The sequence below is a fragment of the Carica papaya genome, chromosome 1, assembly GCF_054855325.1.
Source record: "Carica papaya isolate Zhongbai chromosome 1, ASM5485532v1, whole genome shotgun sequence".
NCBI classification, from domain to species: Eukaryota; Viridiplantae; Streptophyta; class Magnoliopsida; order Brassicales; family Caricaceae; genus Carica; species Carica papaya.
In genome coordinates, this window is record NC_142309.1 from 22,654,313 (window position 1) to 22,676,224 (window position 21,912).

Here is a 21,912-nt window from a genome sequence, read left to right on the forward strand (position 1 = left end):
TATTTTTATTTAAAAAAATATATAATAAATTCATTTAAACTTTAAATTTAGTTAATCAATATGTTATTATTATTATTAACATAAGTACTATTATTATATGTTATTAGTACCCAAAAAAAATTTTCTTTTTTCTAAAGAAAAAGAAAAGTTATTAGACTTTTGTATTGTTTCCACTTACTAAAAGCTTTATATTTTTAATCAAGTTGTGAATGGACAAAATGTGTTATTATGGGCTCTTGTTTCAACGGCAAGCTTTAGCCATTCCCATGCTTAAATTGTTTTTGCTTTCCTTTTTTTTTATTGAAATCCAAACACTTAAAGCCTAACATTTAGGCAACTTATTTTTGGCAAATTTAGGGTTTAATTAAAAACAAATTTACATAATCATTGTAATGGTTTAGTTTATCAACAGATCATACAATTTTAGTATTGTTAGGTCCATAATCAAAAAAAAAAATTACTTCAAATCTTAAATGGCTCCGTATGCTAATCTATCAAATTTTAACAAATGAAAATTATTTTGCATATGATTATGTATATACATAAAATAATATTTACATACTCATCACTACCTATCAAGGATTTCAAGCGTATAACGCAATACTAATAAAATGACAATGCTGAAGTTTATTATTATAGCGAAAACACTTAATATTTTTAGATTACATTTTTTACACGTTACCAAAAATGTATAATAGAGTTATAAGAATGTTTTTAAAATTTAAATGGAAAAAGACATAGAAATAAAAAATTATAATTACCCTCTATTCGAAACTGGCAAAACGGAAGAGGTAATTCTTTAACTAATCTCTTACTATTCAGAATATAGGTTTTGATCGTCTTTATCTAAAATTGTTAATAAAAAATTGGTGAACTACACTAACTCAGTAATAATATCAACGTCTTACCACTAATACAGAAAATTAAAGAATTATAGAAAATATAAAACAGTTAATAGTGCTCATTCTAATAAAATCCGAATGCTAGTGCATTCATTATTCATTTCACTAAAAACGTTAATATTTTATCGACTAACCTGTAACTTCTCAAATATTATTCATTAAAATAAAAATCAGAATCGCAATCTAACAGTATACATTTCAATAGATATACAACGTTTGACTCTTCACCTTTCCCAAGCTGAATTTCTTACCATGATCGTCTCCACATTTTCGTTTTACTTTTTCATACCGGTGTCGTTAGGGGTCCATATGAATCTTGTCTACACATGGACACGAATATTTTCTTTATAATCAAACAACCGTACTCATACCATGTCTGGTAATGGGCGCCACAACACACACCCGTCTCAATACTCCATCCGGTATGAATGTAATTAAATCAATTCGCAATCCCGTCCGGAATAGGACTTCCCAATCCCGTACGACTGAGGATAACGTCCATGGTAGGGCTCACCTTATGTACCAAGTCCGTATACTATTTCCTATGACACCTGGTAAACCCTTTTATTCAACCTCATTAATTCACGCATATCTTTTCTTTTATTTATTATTTAATCTTAAACGACACGTATATCCGTATTTTAACACAAGAGTACAAAATTCATATATCAGAATACGTGAGTAAAATAAATATGCATTATCCTGACTGAAACATGTTATGCACACAATAGAGCAACGAAAAATATAGATTAAGAAACCATGTCATGCTAACCATATATTTAAAATGAATAAATAGAACAGTAAATAGATAAGCACGATAAAGTGACTAAAGAAATAACCAACACGATTAAACTAATAACAAATATAAACTGACCGGTTACTGTCTCCATCAGCAACCTATACTTAACTAATCAAGGGTCGCCAATTATCTAAAATTTTTATTTAGTATTCATTTAACGTTAATTTAACCGTAACAGAAAAAAATGGTGAGAAATTATTACTTTAGGCTGATGTTCAGGACACCGAGTTTCTCAATAGTTTCCAATTCTAAATTTTTTTAATTTTCCTTATAAAATTGAAACGCACGTCAAAATAACGTGAAAATAAATGAGGAATGGTGAAAAAGACAAAAATCCCACCGGAAGGTCAGGTTGGGGTTCTGGCGCCGTGCTCCGCCGCCTGGTCCTCCTTTTTCGGCAACTCTTCCTCTCGGTCAGGCGGTTTCGGCCAGTTCTCGATGAAAATCTATTTAAATCATGGTTAAGGGGTGTTTCTCGACGAAAGGAGAGAAAAAGCAGGTGCTTACCAGTGGTTTTGCCCTTCCGGTGCAGCGGCTTAGTCGAGCTCTATCATCCTTCCCTCGCTATTTGCAACTTTTTTTAGTCACCCTACATCGAAAAGGTGTTAGGCGGCTAACAGGAAGAAAAACAAGAAGAACAGGAAGAAAATACGGCTTACTAGAGCATTTTCTAATTTCTGGTGCAACAGCGCAACCGTGCTCTGCGACCTCTTTCTCACGGGTCGCGGTCCTCCTTGATTTTTCCTACATTAGGGTTAGTTTAAACGACCTAGGTTAAGAAGATAGGGAGAACGGGAAGAAAAATCGTGTTCACCGGTATGTTTTGGGTCTCTAGTGTGACGGTGTCGACATCCTCCGATGGTTTGGCTTCTCCTCTGGCCGCCCTTCCTCTTCTTCTCCAACAAAGTGTGTTGGATAGGGTTAGGGTTTCAGTAGAAACGATGTTTAAATACCTCTCCTTCGATCAGGGTCATCCGTGTGGGTCCACGTGGCGCAATGGAGGCTGTCGATCGCACCTATTTGATAAACAATTCTAAACCATTCGATTGATCAACTCTATAAATCGGGGCCGTCGATCGTGAGACCGTTGGATCCGTCACGTGAGCAATCAGAGCCGTTCATTTGAAATCTAGGCAGGATATGATCTGGCTAGTCCGTGTGCGCGAGAGTATACACGGGCCGTTCGATTGCCCTGACATGCAGATTGTCCGTGTCAATGTGTCTGCCATACTGCATGTCTTAACTCGTTGTGCTATTGACATGGTCGTGCTACGAGGCATATACTTTCTTTTTTTGCGATTTGAACTCTATTTTCAAATTTTTCTTTCAAATATATCTCCTCTTTATTTCCAGTTTCGCTCTGTTTTCTAAAATAGTTTTCAAATTCATCTAAAATACATATATCTAAAAAAATTTAAAAAAAATTAATTAAAATTAAATACTACATTTTTATTATTTTTTTTAAAAAATAAATTATATCATTCTGAGCCTAATTTTTGAGCTCGAGATGTTATAATGACAGCAAAACTTGAAACACCATTGCCATGAAGAAAGACTGATCAGCAACCTATTCAAATTTTCAGGGGGAGGAAAAACAAAACAATGCCACAATAAAGTAAAACGGGTCAACAATTATTTGAATCTTCAAAATGTCAATGTTCCTAGAATTGCTGAATTGTGAGAAAACTTATCAATGATTTTGAATGAGATAAAAATTTTACAAACCTAGAAGTGTAGTCTCCTGCAAGTGAACTCATAAATAGTTTGTAGGACGCTTTTGGTCTCTTCCTCTTTTGGCAACTTTAACAAGTGAGCAACTTTTGAAAATCCGGCATACTGACTCAGATATAAAGAGTTTTCACTTGATTCAGGTTTCCCCTCCTTGACAGAGAGTTTTGGCTTTGTTAAGGCCCACTGCATTGCCCATATGGCCAGTGGCCGCATGTAACAAAGGGATCTGTATTGATCATCTGTGTTCCAACCTTCTGGAGTCTGAAAAGAGTATCTGAACATAAAATCAGTTATAATTAGTCAAATGAAAATAAAATGTTTCTTCTTCCTTCTTCACACGGATAAAATATAACAATAAAACTGAAGCTAAAGAACAGACAAATATATTTCTTTATGGATAACATCTATGATGCCTTAAAAGGATCAAGTCTTATATAACTTTTTAACATTTTATAGTAATTCAGTAGTTCTATGTAGTAATCACTAAAATTACTTAAAAATATTTAAATGATCATTACATATAGTTATTGATTAACTACAAAATGCCATAATAAACTTGAACAGAGGCATGGTGATTTCAAGAACCCTTATTCCTTGTGATATCTGTAAATCAAACCCATTCACCCTTTTGATGGAATTAGTATAGATATTGCTAGAAACAACCTAAAAGAGAATATTTTTAAGTATACAAAATAAAGTTATGCTTAGAACAAATTCAGAAATAGAGTGAAATTCATTCGCATAAGAACATCTAATTTAATTAGGAGAATGTATGAATTATAGTAGGATGACAAAAATTAGTTATATTTGGAACTTTTGCTGGAAATGGAACAACAAATTTTATACAAATTCCATATAAACTCAAAATTTCATCATTTTTAGTGTAAACTCTCATTGTTTTCTAGTTCAAGTGTGAATTTACAAACATATTTCAGACAAATTTTAAATGTAATCTAAAACACACCATAAAAAGAAAGGCAAGTTACATAAAGCTCTTAGATATTTGATTGTAATTACAATTTGATTATTACTTGTTGAAGATTATAACCTACTCCTTTCATAAATTAAAAATATATTTTTAATACTTATTAACATGGTACATTCCAGTGAAGAATTTCAATCTTCTCACAAATTCACCATTATTTCTTTGTTACCATATAAATTTAAACTCTTTATCTTTTTTTTGGTGTTCTTTATACACAATTACTTGTTACATGTTGCTTTTTAATTATTTGACTCTATGTCCCAGATGATTTAACAATTATTTATTATCTGTTTAGAGATTGCGCCGGAATTCAAAATTTTATTTATCATGCAAAGTTATAATTTTCGAGAAATAATGAAACCAATTTTAATTATACTAAAAGTTCGGAGCTTTCATGTATTTTCTGCAATTAACAGAGAGTTTTTACTTACCCAAGACCTTCCTCTGACCAAGCAGCTTCATAGACTCCCTTAGCGGTATTTAATCCCATTTCCACCATCTCCTCTTGAATCATAGAAGCAGCAAGGGCATATGTGACTCCAGCCCATATTTCCCTTGATTGCATTGCTGCCATATCAATCCTTCCATCTGGTAACATTCCATTCACTGCCCCACGCGTTCCTCCTTTCACTTTCAAGACATTGAAATGATATATCTTGTCAAGTGCACTCCTTACTTTGTCTTCATCAGCTATTGGCATTAGACCACATGCTCTAGCATACCTGTAATATTAACTCAATGGTAAGTCCGTGTGCACATAAACAATACCAAAATTGTTTGAATAAAGATATGATTATGGCAGAATTTCCAGCTAAATTATATAGCAAAAATGTGGCGGTAGTAATGTTTTCAACAATAAATAGGAATCAGTACTTCACACTACATGAAGTTTTCCAGCAACTGAACATTCTGAACACTGCTTTTCTGGAAAACTGAAAAATGAACAGTGGCCTATTCTCATTACTACTTCAAGAGGAATGCAAATAAACAAAATTTAACCAAGCATTATGCCAACTGTGCAGGTCCTGAGATGTGAATTAGTTTTCTCAAACCCTGCTTTTTTCTGGAGCAGTATCAGCTCTAGTATCCCCATTTTTATGTAAAAAGAATTTTTACCAAGCATCCATAATGATTCACATTAACTGAAAGCAAAATTAGAAAATAAGTGCAGAGAACGAATATGAACTATTTCAGCAGAAAATGCATCCCTATTCAACAGACATGAATGTCAAGGGAACAGCCAGACAAACTTAGCAGCATATTACTATGAAGATCAGCCTCTTCCCTTTCAAGAAGGAAAAGAGAATGTCATGAAGACAGTGCTACCAATGAAAAAGATCCTTCCATGAAAGACATGATTTCCATATTAAAACCTGTAGAAAAAGAACACATACCATGCAAAGAAAGGCAGAAAACAAGTGAACTGTCTGAAAGAGTTCTAGACTGAGAAAAATAGAGGTAAGAGAGAATGCCATCCTAGCACAGCAGTAGCAGAAAAGAAGCAAAATAAGGGCATGATAATGCAACAGAAAGTAATGGAGCACAAAATTATAAATGTTAATAGATGAAAAATGGTTAATGCCAAATAAAAGAATTTAGCAAGGATGTGAAAGATGCACTCAAGATGTGATGAAGAAGATGAATGATCCTTGCAACATGGACAATATGTATGTATTCAAGAAAGAATTTTTATTCTTAAACTGGGAAAATAAAAGAAAGATTCTTGTGGTTAACTGCATATAATGTGAATAAATGTCCTGTCTTTGATTTTATCTACTGTTTATTGTTGACTTAGGAGGATTTCTCATCCTCTGTCTGCACCTTCTTCTCTACTTTCTGTTAATACTATTTGTTCTCTATCCAAAAAAAATGTGAACATCCCAAAATTGCTTTTGAAGTGTATAGATATCTGATCAACACTCTCTAAGAGCCTTGATGCAAGGAGTTAAAACTGTAAATCTAACATTCTACTACTTGGCATTAGGAATAATAGGAAGAAACACTAACCAAACTCAGTATCATATCTCATGTGAATTTATGTAGTTGTTGACACACTGAAAGTTCTCCAACATAAGACAAAGTAAGTGTGAGCTTACCACTGTCCAGCCAACTGATCAGCCTGAATGGATGCACTCGAACCACCACCGCTGTTGTCATAGTTGAAATAGGAACCATTCCACAATGTGCCATATACAACTCTTGCTTTTTGATACTTGATCTGGAAGTAATTTGCAGCTGCATTGTCACCAACCTCATATGCCAAGGCCGAAGCAGCTTGGAGGGCTGCAACCCAAAGTCCACCACAATATGCACTCACACCAGTAACACACCAAGCATCATAAGTTTGATCAGGAAACCCTTCATTCTCAATCATTCCATCCCCATCTTTATCAAACTGATCCATGTAAGCTATCGCAGTATAAACAGAAGGCCAAACTGCTTTTGCGAAATTCTTATCACCAGTAGCAACCACATCCCTGTATACTTGGAGAACAAATTTTGAATTTAGGTCTTTCCATTTGTCTGAATTAAACAAGTTATAAGCATTTACTTCAGACCAAGGATCATTTAGTCCAATATCATGGGGAACAGCGCCAATAACTTTTCGGGGAACCCACTTTCCATCACTCATGATTTTCCTCCTCTCTGGATCATGGATCAATACTGCTGCAGCAAAGTCTCTCTGGATGCTGAGTTCAAGCTTTGGGAAGAGCATGAGCAGTGCAAAAGATGAGTAGAAATGGACATCGTAAGTGTTCCACATTATGTATTGAGTTCCTTCAAGGTAGAGAAATTGACCAATATTTTCTTCTCCATTTTGGAGCAAAGAAGTTCCAAAAGCAGCAGTTGACATTACAGGAGCATGTATCTGTTCATATACAGTTGTCATCCTTTCAAGAATTTCAACAGCTATGTCATTTTGATGAGCAACCTCTGTCCTTGTATTAGTCAAATTTGACAATGGTTTTCCAAGGGAAAATTTCCTTTCATCAATGGTTACTAAACTTTTTTTTGGAGGTAATCCATCTGTGGAAATTAAGGTGTAACCTCGAGTAATTAAAATGAAAAAGATGGCTAGTTACCATTAAAAGCTTAAACTTCTTGATACCTGTCCATATTGTCCCGCCTGCATTTAGGTAGTAAAGCTCATTGAAGAGTGTAACCGGATACCTGCACAAAATTAGTAACTTCCAGAAGTTCTTCAACACACAGTTTGTCTTATTTTCGTGGTACATTACTCATCACAATGGAAGATCTTGTGTGCATTGTAAGCAGAAAATTAATAATCTCACCACTCAGGTAGCCTTTTATCTTCAAGAGTCTGTCTTTGCCATGCTTCTATCTGGGATTCCCAATGAGCATACCCTTAATTCCAAAATGATTAGATCACAAAGAAAGGAGTTAATAGAGTATTATACTCAACCATCAACATAACTAAAGTGCACTATTGAAAACATGCATCCACATCAGATTGCGAACATTGTATTATAGTTCAATTTCTATCTCTATTTTTTGTATTATAGTTCTCCATCTACAACAGCATCACACAGTGAAATGCTATATATATACAAGGTCATAAGAAAAATGTACAACTATACCAAGAATAGCATCATTTGCAATACTCGCCGCTGCATTCCCTAAAATACCATAGAATCTCGTATAACGCCTGCCATTAGAATATTTGTTCACAACCTTTTAAAACTTGAGACAATATTTGCAGAGAAACTGTTGGGGAGCTTGGACAACCCACCTGTGATAAACTTTCTCACAAAATCTCACTTCTGGGCAGTCCCATGACAGTGAAAATGTGACCGTACGGACAGAACTAGAGGGAACAGTCACGGAGGCTGCTACACCTGCTCCAATAGATAAGCCTGGTTCTGAAGGTGAAGAAATTTCATTGCATTCAAGTTGGTCAAATGAGCCATGCTGAGAAAATAAAAAGAAAGCAGTTGAGTTCTTTGTCAAGTATTATGTTACCATAATGCAAAAGCAAATACTAATCCATGGGGGATTTCAGTTAATGGATAATCTGATCATAACTCTTATTCTCATATTGTAAAATTTGCTATGGTCAACAACATTATATAACAGCATGTTTTTAACTCGTAGAAAATCCCTCTCACTTATATAGGAGAATTGATAGGGGTTCCATACTAGAGACAAACACTTCCCGTCTAAAATGGAGACTCTTGCAATGATTAATGCCCTTTAGAAGGATATAAGACATATACTGAAATTGCTACATTTGCATAATTGAACTAAGTATTTTTTCAATCAATTAGAAAAATATTCTTTGCATGTATGCCTTAGAAGTTAAAATATACATATATATATATAAAGAAGTTCGAGAACTGATTTCAACATCAAAACTATAAATTTCTAATGAGATAAGGCTTGGTATACGCAGCTGGAGCTAAACAGAGAAAGAAATTTGAGCATTTCAAGGTGTCGAATCTGCTTTCCAAAGAGCGTGATTTCATGCTCAAGGAACATATCTTTTTGGACGAATGATTACAAACTCTTTGAAGAAGATGACCGTGTGTATACAGTAAATATTTTGAGTTGCAAATAGATTGTTGATACATATTTTGTACATGGACCTTCCAGTCCTCCCAAAACAATGTGGCTATTGCCAACAATTTCTAGAAGGTAACTGCTCCCTCTAAGGTACAAGTTTTTATCTGGACAATTGTTGTTAACAAGCTCAACACAAACAATTTGCTCCATGTTTGATAGGACCAACAAATCGTGTTCTCTCCTTCAATATGTGTGCAACGTGTTATCATAAGGCAGAGCTTTTTGCATTCTGATGCAGCCTGGAGATTTTGGGTTAGGTTGGTGGATATTTTTTCATGTTAAATGGGTATCTCCTATTACCTTTAAATGCTTTATCTCTTTCTTTTTCCTTGACTCTGGAAGAATGAGGAGGAAAGATTGTTTTGGAGATTGGCTCTTTTTGTTAGGTTGTCGTTGCTGTCATTGGGGAGAAATAAGGCTTTTAAAGACTATTTTTACCCTCCTTTGCTTCTTTGGAATAGAAACTTTTTGGCCCCGTTCTGAGTACAGCACATAGGATTTAGAGGGATATTCTCTGCTGTTTTGCAAAGAGATTGAGTTGCAGTTTGCATTGAATTTTGTTCTCTCTTTTTCTCTTTTTAGTTTCCTTTGTTTGGGAGGGAATCTCTAGTCCTCTACTGATGTACCTCTCATCTCTCTCTAATTTTTGTTCTTTTTCTAATAAAAAGTTCGTAAATTGGAGGTACCCATTTTAGGCGTATTATATTGTATATCATAGACATGAAAATATGGAGGAGATTAAGAGCTAACCTTTTTAATTTCATGCCACATATCTTTAGCTGTAATTCCTCGGGCATTACCAGATATTAAGAAGCAAGGACACTCAGAAACAAGGACGTCACCTGTTTCCTTTGCTGCAATGGAAAAAGTAACTGGAGGTTTTCCATTGGCTGTTCTGAATTAATGGTACTTCGAGTTAGAATGTAACAGCAATACTGCAAATCAAATGCATGGAGGAGATATTTTAGCTAAGAACTATAAGTGATTTTAAAGCCTGTGCAAGTAACTTACTGATGGTGTAAATTTACCCCACGTACTCCATTTTTCTTCCTGGGAAGCAATTGGTAACCAAATAAAAACCCGGTGGAAGTTAAAACATCAGCAAATCAAAATTGTTTATAACTGCATATCCAAATGAATATTGTGCCCACTGGCAGTAGAAAGACCACAACAAAAGATACAAATACTACAAAACTTAAAGTTTAGACATCCAATTCCAGTTATATCCTTACGTCATCTTTGAGTTGAAGTGATGGCCAGAAAATCCAGAATCTCCACCCACAGAATTCTGAACAATCACAAACATATAGGTTAGACAAACCCATGTCAGCAATGCCATACATGTTTGATACACAACTACAAACCACAAAGTCTTTTTTTCTCTTCATCTCCCGCTCTCTATGCACGCATGCACATATCAGGTATGACTCTTGAAAATCCAAATGGCTTGAATAATTTTGGGGAAAAAAAACAAGAATGAGAACCAAAAAAATTATAATTTCACATGAAGTAAATCTTCAAGCAAATTCTTTTCAAACGGACTGAAATTCCAGCATATAACATTGATAGCAGTCATTATCACCAAGATTGTAAAAAAGGAACCATCCATTAAGGCATCTAATTGCTTGCTTAAAATTTAAAACCCTAGCATGACTTTGGCGAAATTCCTAATCCTTCATTATGGATTTCCAGTAAAAGAAAAAAGAAACCACCTAGATGATCATAGAGAAAATTATCCATGACAAACTGAAAGAATAAATATTCAAATCTTTAAACTTACTGCCCATGTAAAGAGCAAGGTGACATCTGCAGATGTTCTTCCATGATTAGATAGCTGAAAGAAAAACACCCGATGTTTAGGTCCAAAAACAAAGAGGTAAAAAAATTGTGTTCAGTTTCTCCCTAAATCCTTACCGTAAATGTAAACACTGATACTGGAAAACTACTTTCTTTGTAGTTGTGGGGAATAAAGGGCGAAATTTGACAGGATACAATTTTAAGTTCTGGGTCAGGTTCACCTATTTTTGCATAAAAGAGTAAAAGAATAAGGAACTTTCACTAACACAACATCTTTAACAGCCTCAGTAATTAGATCCAATACCATCGTAGACAGTCCAAGCCCTTGGAAACAAAGCATGGTATGTACACTTCTCTCCAGTAAGATTCCAGTCCCAGGATTCTAGGCCAGAACCTGTGCTTTCCCTGAATAAGGAAAATAATCCTGAATCATCAATCTTACTCCTAAAATATTCACTATGGAACCGTAACTTTGCTAGTCTTAAAAAGCCTCAAAAGTATGATAGCTTACTTTGGCACTTCTGGGCTCTTTTGGCATAGCACAGTTGAAAACTTTTCACCAGTTGGTCGTGAAACAAAAACCTGCACGTGTTTAAAAAGGGGTATCCAAAGACATCTTAAAAATTGAAAAAAAAAAAAGAAAAAACCAACAAAAATGTATGTAACGCGATAAGCTCTTTCGTGTTTCTGTGTGCAAGTGTTATTTTTACTACTTCCAGCTTGTGTGCATTTTCATTTTAAGGAGCATCTTTAAAAAGAGAGAAACAAATGATAGATAGAGATGCCCAATTAGGAAGGTAGGATCCTATTCTTAGCAACTTTACTACACTAATTGCAGCCCTACTTTCTCCCTTTTAAGAATCTGAAGCTTGTAGTTTATAATTCTGTAATTATCTCTGGCAGAAAACTTTGACTCCCGTGGCATAGTAAATTTATCTAACAATCATATGAAAAGGAACCAGGAATCAAACTCAAAGGTGCAGCTCTCCAGGTTTAGGCATCATATTATTGAAATACACTTTTTCAAAGCTCTTTGCTTCAGCAGCCAAAGGAGATGGACATGAACCCTAGGGAACCATTATATTGAAATTATAACTAGTTCGTAGATTTCTCTCCACGAACAACCCAGGAGATACTGAGAAACTGAGCTAACTTCTGCAATATTAATCTTCTCGGCAAGTTACAGTTCTAAAATGTAACTTCTGCAATATCAATCAATATTTGATTGATTGTTTGCCTCAATCAATACAGTTCTAAAATGTAAAAGGATTTTTGCATTTAATTTGACATTGGAGGAAATTCCTTGACAGGGTTTGTGAGTAGAAGCCAGAGACTTCCTGTTTCCTAGTGATATATTTGATTCTTTTACATGTCATTACTTTTAATGTGTCCTTGGAAGTACCTTGACTGATATGCGAACTGTAAAAATGCATAAATAGCTGATTTGGCCCCTTCCTTTTGGCTTGAATTTAATTGGTTGCAATCAACTATTCATACATTAATGCGTTTCAGCAAGCTCTAATAACAAGTTAAAGTAGCATATATAAGACCAACGGGCAAGGGATTGCTACCAAGTAAAAACTCTCAAACACCACTTAGGAAAAGAACAAAAATGGAAAAGCTAATGGCAATTCATGTTGATATTATCAATCAACTAGCACAAAAGAACATTAACTTGGTGCCTAATCCAATAGCTTACAGTTGCAAACAAAACTAGAAGAAAACAGATTATCTAAATTTGATAATAAGACGTAAACTTACAGAAAACTGGTTTGCCGGAACTGATCCGTCTTCACAAATTCCGGGGAACAGCCTAAATTGTTGAAATTCACCCTTGTAACTTCTTCCGATGCTTCCTGCACTAAAATTAATGCTTCAAACATAAGATTGAGAGAGACATTATGGTTCACGGTTGTGCTACGCTGTGAATTCGATCCTCACGAAAGAGACTATGCTCGCATAGACTAGGGTTTGTGGACATGCATTTCCACGCACGCGTCAGCCATTTTTTACATCTCCTCGTGTTACTAACTTATGACGATCAAGCACAGTGCAGGTAACCTGAATTCTTGAGCCCTGGCTCAATTCCTTCCCACCTCCTCGAGCCACCCTCACATGAGCGCCCATTCGCGAGAACACGTGTGAGAAATAATGACTCCGTGCAAGTGGGATCGCAGGAAATACAGAACGACAGCTTTTCGCTGTTTATTCGTTTACTTTCCATTTGGACGTGATTATACGAATTTCTGATTTCTATACACCTGCTGCAACCAGCAGAAGAATGTTTTAACTGTATACTTCGCAGCTCACAAGGAAATCATTCCTTAGCCAAGGATTTCAAAATCCGTCGCTTCCCGCCGGAAGAGCTTGGGTAAAACAATGGGGAAAAAAAAAAAAAGAGAGAGAGAACATAGGGTTTATATACATTTGCTTATTCGGAGAAATGAACCGGGCCAATTAGTTGGGTCAAGTAAGCCAATTTTGTATTTCGGGTAGTTCACTGTGCCGAACAAGTCGGGCTCAACCCGATCCAATTGGATTGCCCAAGCCGGTCCGAGGAGGTTTAACTTAGTTATCAAATAATACATCTTACTTTTACATAATATTTTTTTCACTCTTACAAAAGTATATATTAAAAATTCAACTGTTATATAATACAATAATAAATATGTATTATCTTATACTTAATATACATTAACCTACCCGATTCCTCCTAGAGGTACACCACGATCACCGGCAATTATATGCTTTCCAAAAATATCAAATATAGACACCTGCAAATCAATCATATTATGTAAATTTTACTTATATTTAAATTTTGACTCCAAATTATTATTATATATGGTAAGAAATACGTTACATACTCTTCCTTTCGTTGCTTCTTCTTTAGTGTGTCGCCAAAGCCTACAACCTATTGGAAACTTTTTTAAAACAAACAAAAAAAAAGAATCAAAAATTATTTTTGTCAATTTTTAACATATAAAAAATAAATTAATTATATATAAACATGTAATTTTATACATATTTATATAGTGATTGATAATTATTTGAAACATATTTATTATACATACCAAATGCATCGTTTCTTTAAAATTTAATTTGAATTCGGATGATATCTCTTCGTTACTATTCAAACGTCGTTGCCATGTTAGTGAGGGTATTTTTTCTGTGTGAACCTGATTCAAAAATATATAAAAAAATTAATTAAAATAAAATAAATGAGATCAATTTAAATTTCAACCGTACATAATAAAAAATTAAAAAATAATAAAAACAAAATAAAATAATGTTATAATTCAAGTTACATATTATCATAAATCATTCACTAATATATAAAAATATAAGTATACGATTGTACATAAAAATAAATTTGTCAAATAAGTTAATTATGATTAAGTTTACATATTAAATAATTAAGATTTAAAAATAAATTTGTCAAATAAGTTAATTATGATTTTTTCTGTGTGCGTGTGTGGCCCATTAGTGGCCGAGAGATAGCTAATGGTCGCCGATGTTGGTGACGGGAGAAAATGGTAACTGTGTGCGTGTGTGGCCCATTAGTGGCTGAGAGATAACTAATGGTTGCCGATGTTGGTGACGGGAGAGAATGGTAACTGTGTGCGTGTGTGGCCCATTAGTGGTCGAGAGGTAGCTAATAGTCGCCGATGTTGGTGACGGGAGAAAATGGTAACTGTGCGTGTTTGTGGCCCATTAGTGGTCGAGAGGTGGCTAATGGTCGCCGATGTTGGTGATGGAAGAGAATGATCAGTGTGTGTGTGTGTGTGGCCCAATAGGGATCGGTAGGTGGATGATAGTCTCCGATGTTGGTGACGATAGTGAATGAAAATGGTGTGTGTGCGTGGCGTAGTAGGGGTCGAGAGGCGTATGGGGGTCGCCGATTTTGGTGGTGGGTGACAACGCTGGCGTGCCTGGGACGACGTTGGGGAATGGTAACCCTTGTTGGGATACCGGGGGGGCTTGGGTTAAGTAATGGATTGTTGGTAGAAGTATGGGGTTTTATATTGTTGCATATCACACATGTAATTTAATTTTTTTTACTATACTGAGTCATATGAACTCACTATTTACTATTTACAGATGATGTAGGAACGGAGTCGGGATCGAGGTTGCTGGCGTCCGAACCTAGTGTATAGAATAACAGGATAAAAATTTTATTTTCTTTTGAAAGAATTGAGTGTGTAAAAGTTAATGGTAGTGTAGATAGTGAGTACAGTTGTATTGTATGCGATGTCTCGTATATGATTATAGATTTATCTTGATCATTGAATATAATATCGTGATAGTGTTTCTATGGACGGTAATAGCGCGATCGGTATGAGGAAGGAAGATGGAAATGGGAGGTACGGTAAAAAAAAAAAAAAAGTTTCAATGACATGTGTAGATTTAGGATTGGAAATGCGGATGAGAAATTTAGAGGCGTGTTGTGTATTTGTGTATGCTTATGGAGGTGGCAGTGTACGGAGGAGGCCGTGTAGGGTGTGTGTGTGCGGTGAGTGAGGTATGTGGAAGGAAGTTAGCTGCGTGAGTACCGCGGAAGGAGAGAGAAAGAGGATGGCGGTGTGAGTGAGGTCCGAGAGAGAGGTAGGGATGCGGAGTGAGTGGAGGCCGGAAGAGGGAAGGATTTGTGGTGTTAGTGAAATGTGTGAGAGGGAGCTGGTCGGTGTGAGCATCATGGGAGGAGAGATAAAGATTTGATGGCTGTGAGAGTGAAGTCCGAGAGAGAAGTAGGGAGGTGGAGTGAGTGAATGCCGGGGGAAAGGAGGATTCGTGATGTGAGTGAGGTATATGAGGGAGTGGAGTGTGATTGCTGGAGCCTTGGGAGAGAGTAGGACCGGGTGAGCATCAAGGGGGAGAAATAGGAGGAGTAGGCAGCGTGAGTGGAGTCCGTGACGGAGGGGGAAAGGCGGTGTGAGTGGGAACACTTAAGGTATGCCGCAAGTAAAAGGGGAAAGAAGAGCAGTGGGAGGTTGGGATTAATGCAAGTATGGGAAAGGAAAACGGGGTTGGGAGTAGAGTTATGCTGGGAAATTAGAGAGTAGAAAATGGAGACTTGTGGAGCGTGCATAGTGGGAAATTTCACATAGGTGGTCGTGCCTTGGTGGTCGGCAAGGGGAATTTGCAGTTGTGCGCTGGTTGAGTATTAATTGTATACACTATAGAGGGAAACGTCGACCTTGGTGGTTATGGGTAGAGAGAGTAGGTTGACCACCGATGGTGGTGTGAGTCGGGAGATCCCGACGGACAGGGGGGCTAGGTCGTCGATATTGGTGATGGGAGAGAATGGTAACTATATGCGTGTGTGGCCCATTAGTGGCCGAGAGATAGCTAATGGTCGCCGATGTTGGTGACGAGAGAGAATGGTAACTATATGCGTGTGTGGCCCATTAGTGGTCGAGAGGTAACTAATGGTCGCTGATGTTGGTGACGGGAGATAATGATAACTGTGTGTGTGTGTGGCCCATTAGTGGTCGAGAGGTGGCTAATGGTCGCTGATGTTGGTGATGGAAGAGAAGGATTAGTGTGTGTGGCCCGATAGGGGTCGGTAGGTGGATGATGGTCTCCGATGTTGGTGACGAGAGTAAATGATAATGGTGTGCGTGCATGGCCTAGTAGCCTCATAATGATAATAAATGAGGGGGGGCTTGGGTTAAGTAATAGAATGTTGGTAGAAGTATGAGGTTTTATATTGTTATCTATCACACCTGTAATTTGATTTTTTTTACTGTACTGAGTTATATGGACTCACTCTTTACTCTTTACAGATGATGTAGGAACGGAGTCGGGATCGAGGTTACTGGCGTCCGAACCTAGTGTATAGAGTAACAGGATAAATATTTTCTTTTCTTTTAACAGAATTGAGTGTGTAAAAGTTGATGGTAGGTAGATAGTGAGTACGGTTGTATTATATGCGATGTCTCGTGCATGATTGTAGGTTTATCTTGACCATTGAATATGAGATCGTGATAGCGTTTTTATATGCATGACTGATTTAATTATGGAATTGGTTGTTTTTAATTACATCCTAGACGTGAAAAAAGGAAAAAGGAAAAAAAAAATGCGCGTTACATCAAATAAGTAAATTATGATTAAGTTTACATATTAAATAATTAAGATTTAAAAATTAAATATGAATATAATATATATGTGCAAAACAAGGATACAATAATGACATACCAAAAAATTATATATATACATTCTTATTTTTAAATGTCAAAATTATAAATGAATATGTTGAAGTGGGTATAAGCAAATTACCTCTTCTGCTGTATATTCTTCTTTGAAACCTTTCTCCATGGTAGCCTGGTAAATCAATAAATTTTCATATATATATATATATATATATATATAAACCATAATAATTTTCAAAGGAGAATGCAAGGCGTACACGTAACGTCGTAATCTAATACCAAATATCATCTTTAAAAGTAAATTTTTAAAATAATAATAATTGTCCATTTCTTCATCAGCCAATAAAATCTAAAGACGATTGAATCTGATCCAAAAAGAATCACGTTTGAATAAGAAAATAATTATACCTGTTTTTTAATATTTTTTAATGTATAAATAAATATAAAATTTTGGAAAAAAATATACCTCTCATGTTTTCATGGCGATAAAATGGTTATTTAAATATTTTTTATATAAAATTATAATAAATGCATTTGTTATAATTAAAACGTATTATTCTAATTTTTTAAATAAGTTCAACAAATATGAATAAAAAAAAAATTTAAAAAAAAAACCCATTAGCTAAAGGATTCGGTACATTCATACTAATAATGGAAGAGAATATACTCTATAAAATGACCTAATTATTTTAGTACATTTGTTATAATAAAAAATCACTTTTTTAGTTAATTTCTTTAAATTACTCAAATATTAATAATTATTTTAATTTTTTTTTGTTGAAAATAAAAGAAAAATAAACATTTAAACTGAATATAAAATATTAAAAACTAATTTATAATAAGTGTTAAATTTCGTAAATTAATTTAGTAATTTATCACAATAATTGTTATAACCAAACTTTGATATGTTTTCAACAATAAAAAGAATTACTTATAAAATTTGAAGGAGCGTCTCATTTTCCTATGAATATATAAATATAAAAATAGATATGAATGCTTTTGATTGATAAATTATTTCCCCAATAAGAAACAAAAGAAGAAATCTTATATAACGCCTCTGTCTCCTTTCATTTGCAGAAAGTTGATTAATGCATACATGTATACATACTATATGATATAAGAAAGTTCAAATCAGATGTTTTGATAAATATTCAAAGGGTGTTCGTACAGGAGGGGGAATAAAGAAGCCGAGAAGCACTGACCTGAGAACAGAGAGAAAACAGAGCATGCAGCAGATGGACTCCCTCTTTCAATGAAGGAAACAAAGACTAATCATAAATCATATAATCTTAGATCTGTATGTACGTATATATACGTGTGTGTGAATATGCAGGGTGCGGGAGGGGAGAGAATAAGAGAAAAGAAGATAAGAATACAATTAGAAAGAGACGATCAACTACTCTGTTTTCATAAGAACATTAAAGGTTAGGTGAGACTTGAGAGAGGGAGGGGGGGGGGGGGGGGGGGGAAGCGGTGGTAGGCCCAAAAATCTGAATTATGATTTTTTTAATACATAATATAAATAAGGAACTCAAAGATTTTTTTATTGGTTTGATTTTTATTATTTAAAACAGTATTTTTCAAATTGTAACATTTAATAAATTAAATTTTTTTCCCAAAATAATTTCAAACCCAATTCAAAATATGCATTTAATATTTTATTTTTAAAATATTATTAACACTAATCTAAACAATGAGTAATCAAATCATAGGATATATGTTTTATATTATTTTTACTAGTAAAATTGGACCCATATAGCTCACGGGCTAAGCATGCGAATTACGATATTATTTAAAAATTATTTAAATACGTTGCGGACGTATACATTATGTATATGTAATAAGTTATTATTTAATTAAATATTATATTTAAATCAGATTATGTTATTATTATTTAAAAATTATTTGTGAATAAAATCTCCATACATCAGAGAATCTCTATTTAAAAAACAAGGCTGACCCAATTTATAAATTTAATTTATTAATCTATATTTTAACAAAAAATTATTAATTGGGTAGTTGGATTTGAAAAAGAGATGAACCAACATTACTTTTCCAAAGACAAATCAATCAATCAATTAGTTTGCACCACATTTTGGATGGTTGGTGAATGGTGAATGAGTCAGCCGGAAAAAGAAAAGGCATATTTAATATCCTTTTTTTTTTATTTTTCATTGATATTATATATATGTACGTACGTGTGGGGATGAATTTATAAAAAGGAAAAAAATGAAATTTTTATATGTTTAATAGAATTAAAAATAATTTAATTACGTGTCGTTTTTTGATTGGTTAATTAGAAAGTGAAGAAACAAAGCACGTGATCTCTCGAGCAAGTGAGTATTCCCTCTAGATTAAGTAGAGGTTTCAAGCAACGAGAGCACGTGGTATGTATAGTGAAGATTCTCTCTCCTTCGTTGTACCAACTACATTATACATTTGAAATTTATTAAAAATAATGTCTAGTTTTTTGAAACTAATAACTATACACCAGATTTGAGAAATATAATTTATGGTTTTTTTGATTATATCATATTTTATAACGTGTAATTTAATAAAATTAAAATTTTAATTAACTAATATATTGATATAGTTGTAGTGAATAAATGTAACGATTCTAAAAATATCCAAAATGAAATAAAACATAATTAAAGTGCGGAAGTATAATAAATATTCAGGGTCTATATTCTTTATACAAATAACTTAAAGTACCAAATAACGTTATGAAATTCACTCTTTTGAAAAAAAACACAAGAATAAATAAATAAACGGGAAATAAAGAAATCTAGCATCTATTCGCAATCCTCATGTGGATCGGGCTCTGAAACATGGTCATCTTGATCTGAAATGGTTAAATAATGGATGATATCCTAACCCAATAAAGATAGCACACTATATCACCGATACATAAGTAAATGTTTGTATAAAATCAAAACATTAATGAAGTGCTTAATTTAAATAAATTCGTTTATCAGAAATAAAACTATTTATCGTTCACTTAACGTAGTGAAATTTATAAAAATAACCTGTGCAAATAATTAATATCATACACATCATAATTTCATGTAAAATCAGCAACATAGCACATATCACAAGTCTATATACATCGTCAATAAACCAAATAATAACTGTCACTTTCTTCACCAGCCTACTAGTATCCATAGGGGTTTACAGGGATGTACTCGTTACACGCAAACCATTTCCTTTAACAATCTCAATTACGGGCTGTCTTTCTATCCCGTCCGGTATGAACATCAAATTATTAAACCTCAATACCCCATTAAGTATGAGGATAAAGCAGGCTGTCCCCATATGAGCGCCAAATTATCATGTCTCTATACCTTGTCCGGTATGAGACAACATTCACGATATGGTTCCCTATATACTCGGTCCGTCAACCATCTCCTATAATATCCAGTAAGACTGTTGTCTTCATCTATTCATTTTTCCACACAACTTTTCCGTTTTCCATTAGTTTCAATTTTCCAAATCAGCCATAATCACATAAGCAAACAAACATGCATAAGGGAATACAATCATATCTCAATTTTTCAACTAAACAGTGACCACGCAAGACAGCAATACATGCATTCAAACCATAAAATTGATAAATCAGATACTATCATACTTTTAAACTGTAAAATAAATTAACAGAAATCAACAGAGAACAATTTTTGATTTTGGCTCCATTAGCAATCCGTAATTAATTATGCACATTTATTAAATTCGTACAAAATACTATAGTATTATTTATTTAAACTTCAATTTTATGATAGGGAATAGGGTGAGGGATCCTTACTCGATTTGATGCCTGAAAAGCTAAACTGTTCGACTGCGCCTATGGACGATTCCCGAATTTTCAGAATTTTTATTCGTGAATTAAAACGTGCTAATAGTACCTACAAATGTCTCAAATAAACTCAAAATCAGTTTGGGGGCCCACTTGGTCAATTTCAAAATTTCGGCACACGGCGGTCCGCCTCGGGTCGGCTGTTTTCGACTGATTTTGTATCGATCCATGCGAGAAAACACGTTAAAGGAACTCGGTTGGCCCAAAAAACACAAAAAATCAAAACTCACCGGCGGCTCCTCTGGTTCACGTTGTGGTTTGGTATTTTGTTCCGGTTAACCTGTAGAGAATGACACAGTGATCACAATGGTGAAAAAATTATACAAAACAGGAATCGAGAAAGGTCTCATTGGAGACGTTTTGTGAAATTCTCTGCGGCGGCAGCGTCGGACTTCGCCGGCATTTTTCGATCAATTGGCCGGTATTTTTGCTCTGGTTTGACCATGAGTGTACTTAAAATTTAATTTTGAGCAAAAGGGAAAGTTTTTTTACCTTTTTTGGTTGTCGTAAAGGGTTCCGGTGCGGCGGCGGTCTCCTTCCCAGTGGCCAGGTCTTCTTCTCCAGCGAGGGTTTCTGGCGGCTAGGGTTAGGGTTTGGTGCTAATGAGAGTTATTTATATCTGTCCGCTTTTGATCTGGGTCGTCCATCGCGTTTGATCTGGACTGTCCGATTGTGATTAAATAGGGAGTGAATATGAACCGTCAATCGTGATCCAATCTGGACCATCTATCGCGATCTAATATAAACCGTCCGATCACGTTTGAATGTGGCTATTTGATCGTGTTTGGGAGGGAGCGCATCCAGGCCATCCTTGCGCGCAGGAACGGACCTGGGCCGTTTGATCGCGGGTATACGAATCGCCCTCGTGGCTCCCCGTGTGGCACCGCATCAGCGCCCGTTGCCACGTGGCGCGTTCTGCTTCGTCGGGACTGCTGACCGGACATCATATGTGATAATTTTTTTAAATTACATTTTGACCTTTGATTTCTAATTTTTCTTTCAAAAATACTCATAGAATCTAAATTTTTACCCATTTTATCATAAATTGCTTTCAATTTCATCCTCAATCAATTTTATTTTAAATAAAAATAAAAATAAAAATTGAAAAATTATTTTAT

The 21,912-nt window shown here is 34.8% G+C and overlaps 1 protein-coding gene across 9 annotated transcripts in view; it reads right to left on the reverse strand.

Annotated features, from left to right (window-relative positions):
- LOC110818904 (uncharacterized) overlaps positions 1 to 18,398 on the reverse strand; it is a 22,728-nt gene extending 4,330 nt beyond the window's left edge. Inside the window, exons 1-21 of one of the 9 annotated variants that reach the window (XM_088221533.1) lie at positions 18,147 to 18,397; positions 17,072 to 17,116; positions 13,867 to 13,971; positions 13,660 to 13,716; positions 13,499 to 13,569; positions 12,557 to 12,656; positions 11,307 to 11,377; positions 11,100 to 11,200; positions 10,913 to 11,016; positions 10,779 to 10,832; positions 10,231 to 10,286; positions 10,010 to 10,048; positions 9,749 to 9,893; positions 8,169 to 8,347; positions 8,017 to 8,084; positions 7,711 to 7,783; positions 7,527 to 7,588; positions 6,514 to 7,444; positions 4,849 to 5,139; positions 3,427 to 3,706; positions 944 to 1,453 (exon numbers count right to left, since the gene is read on the reverse strand). In XM_088221533.1, coding sequence (XP_088077659.1) covers positions 3,427 to 3,706; positions 4,849 to 5,139; positions 6,514 to 7,444; positions 7,527 to 7,588; positions 7,711 to 7,783; positions 8,017 to 8,084; positions 8,169 to 8,347; positions 9,749 to 9,893; positions 10,010 to 10,048; positions 10,231 to 10,286; positions 10,779 to 10,832; positions 10,913 to 11,016; positions 11,100 to 11,200; positions 11,307 to 11,377; positions 12,557 to 12,656; positions 13,499 to 13,569; positions 13,660 to 13,716; positions 13,867 to 13,971; positions 17,072 to 17,110 — 2,826 coding nt within the window. In that variant the 5' untranslated portion in view covers positions 17,111 to 17,116; positions 18,147 to 18,397 and the 3' untranslated portion in view covers positions 944 to 1,453. The other 8 variants (XM_088221530.1, XM_088221532.1, XM_088221531.1 and 5 more) reach the window with 8 other exon arrangements.
- Between the last annotated feature and the right edge of the window lie 3,514 nt (positions 18,399 to 21,912).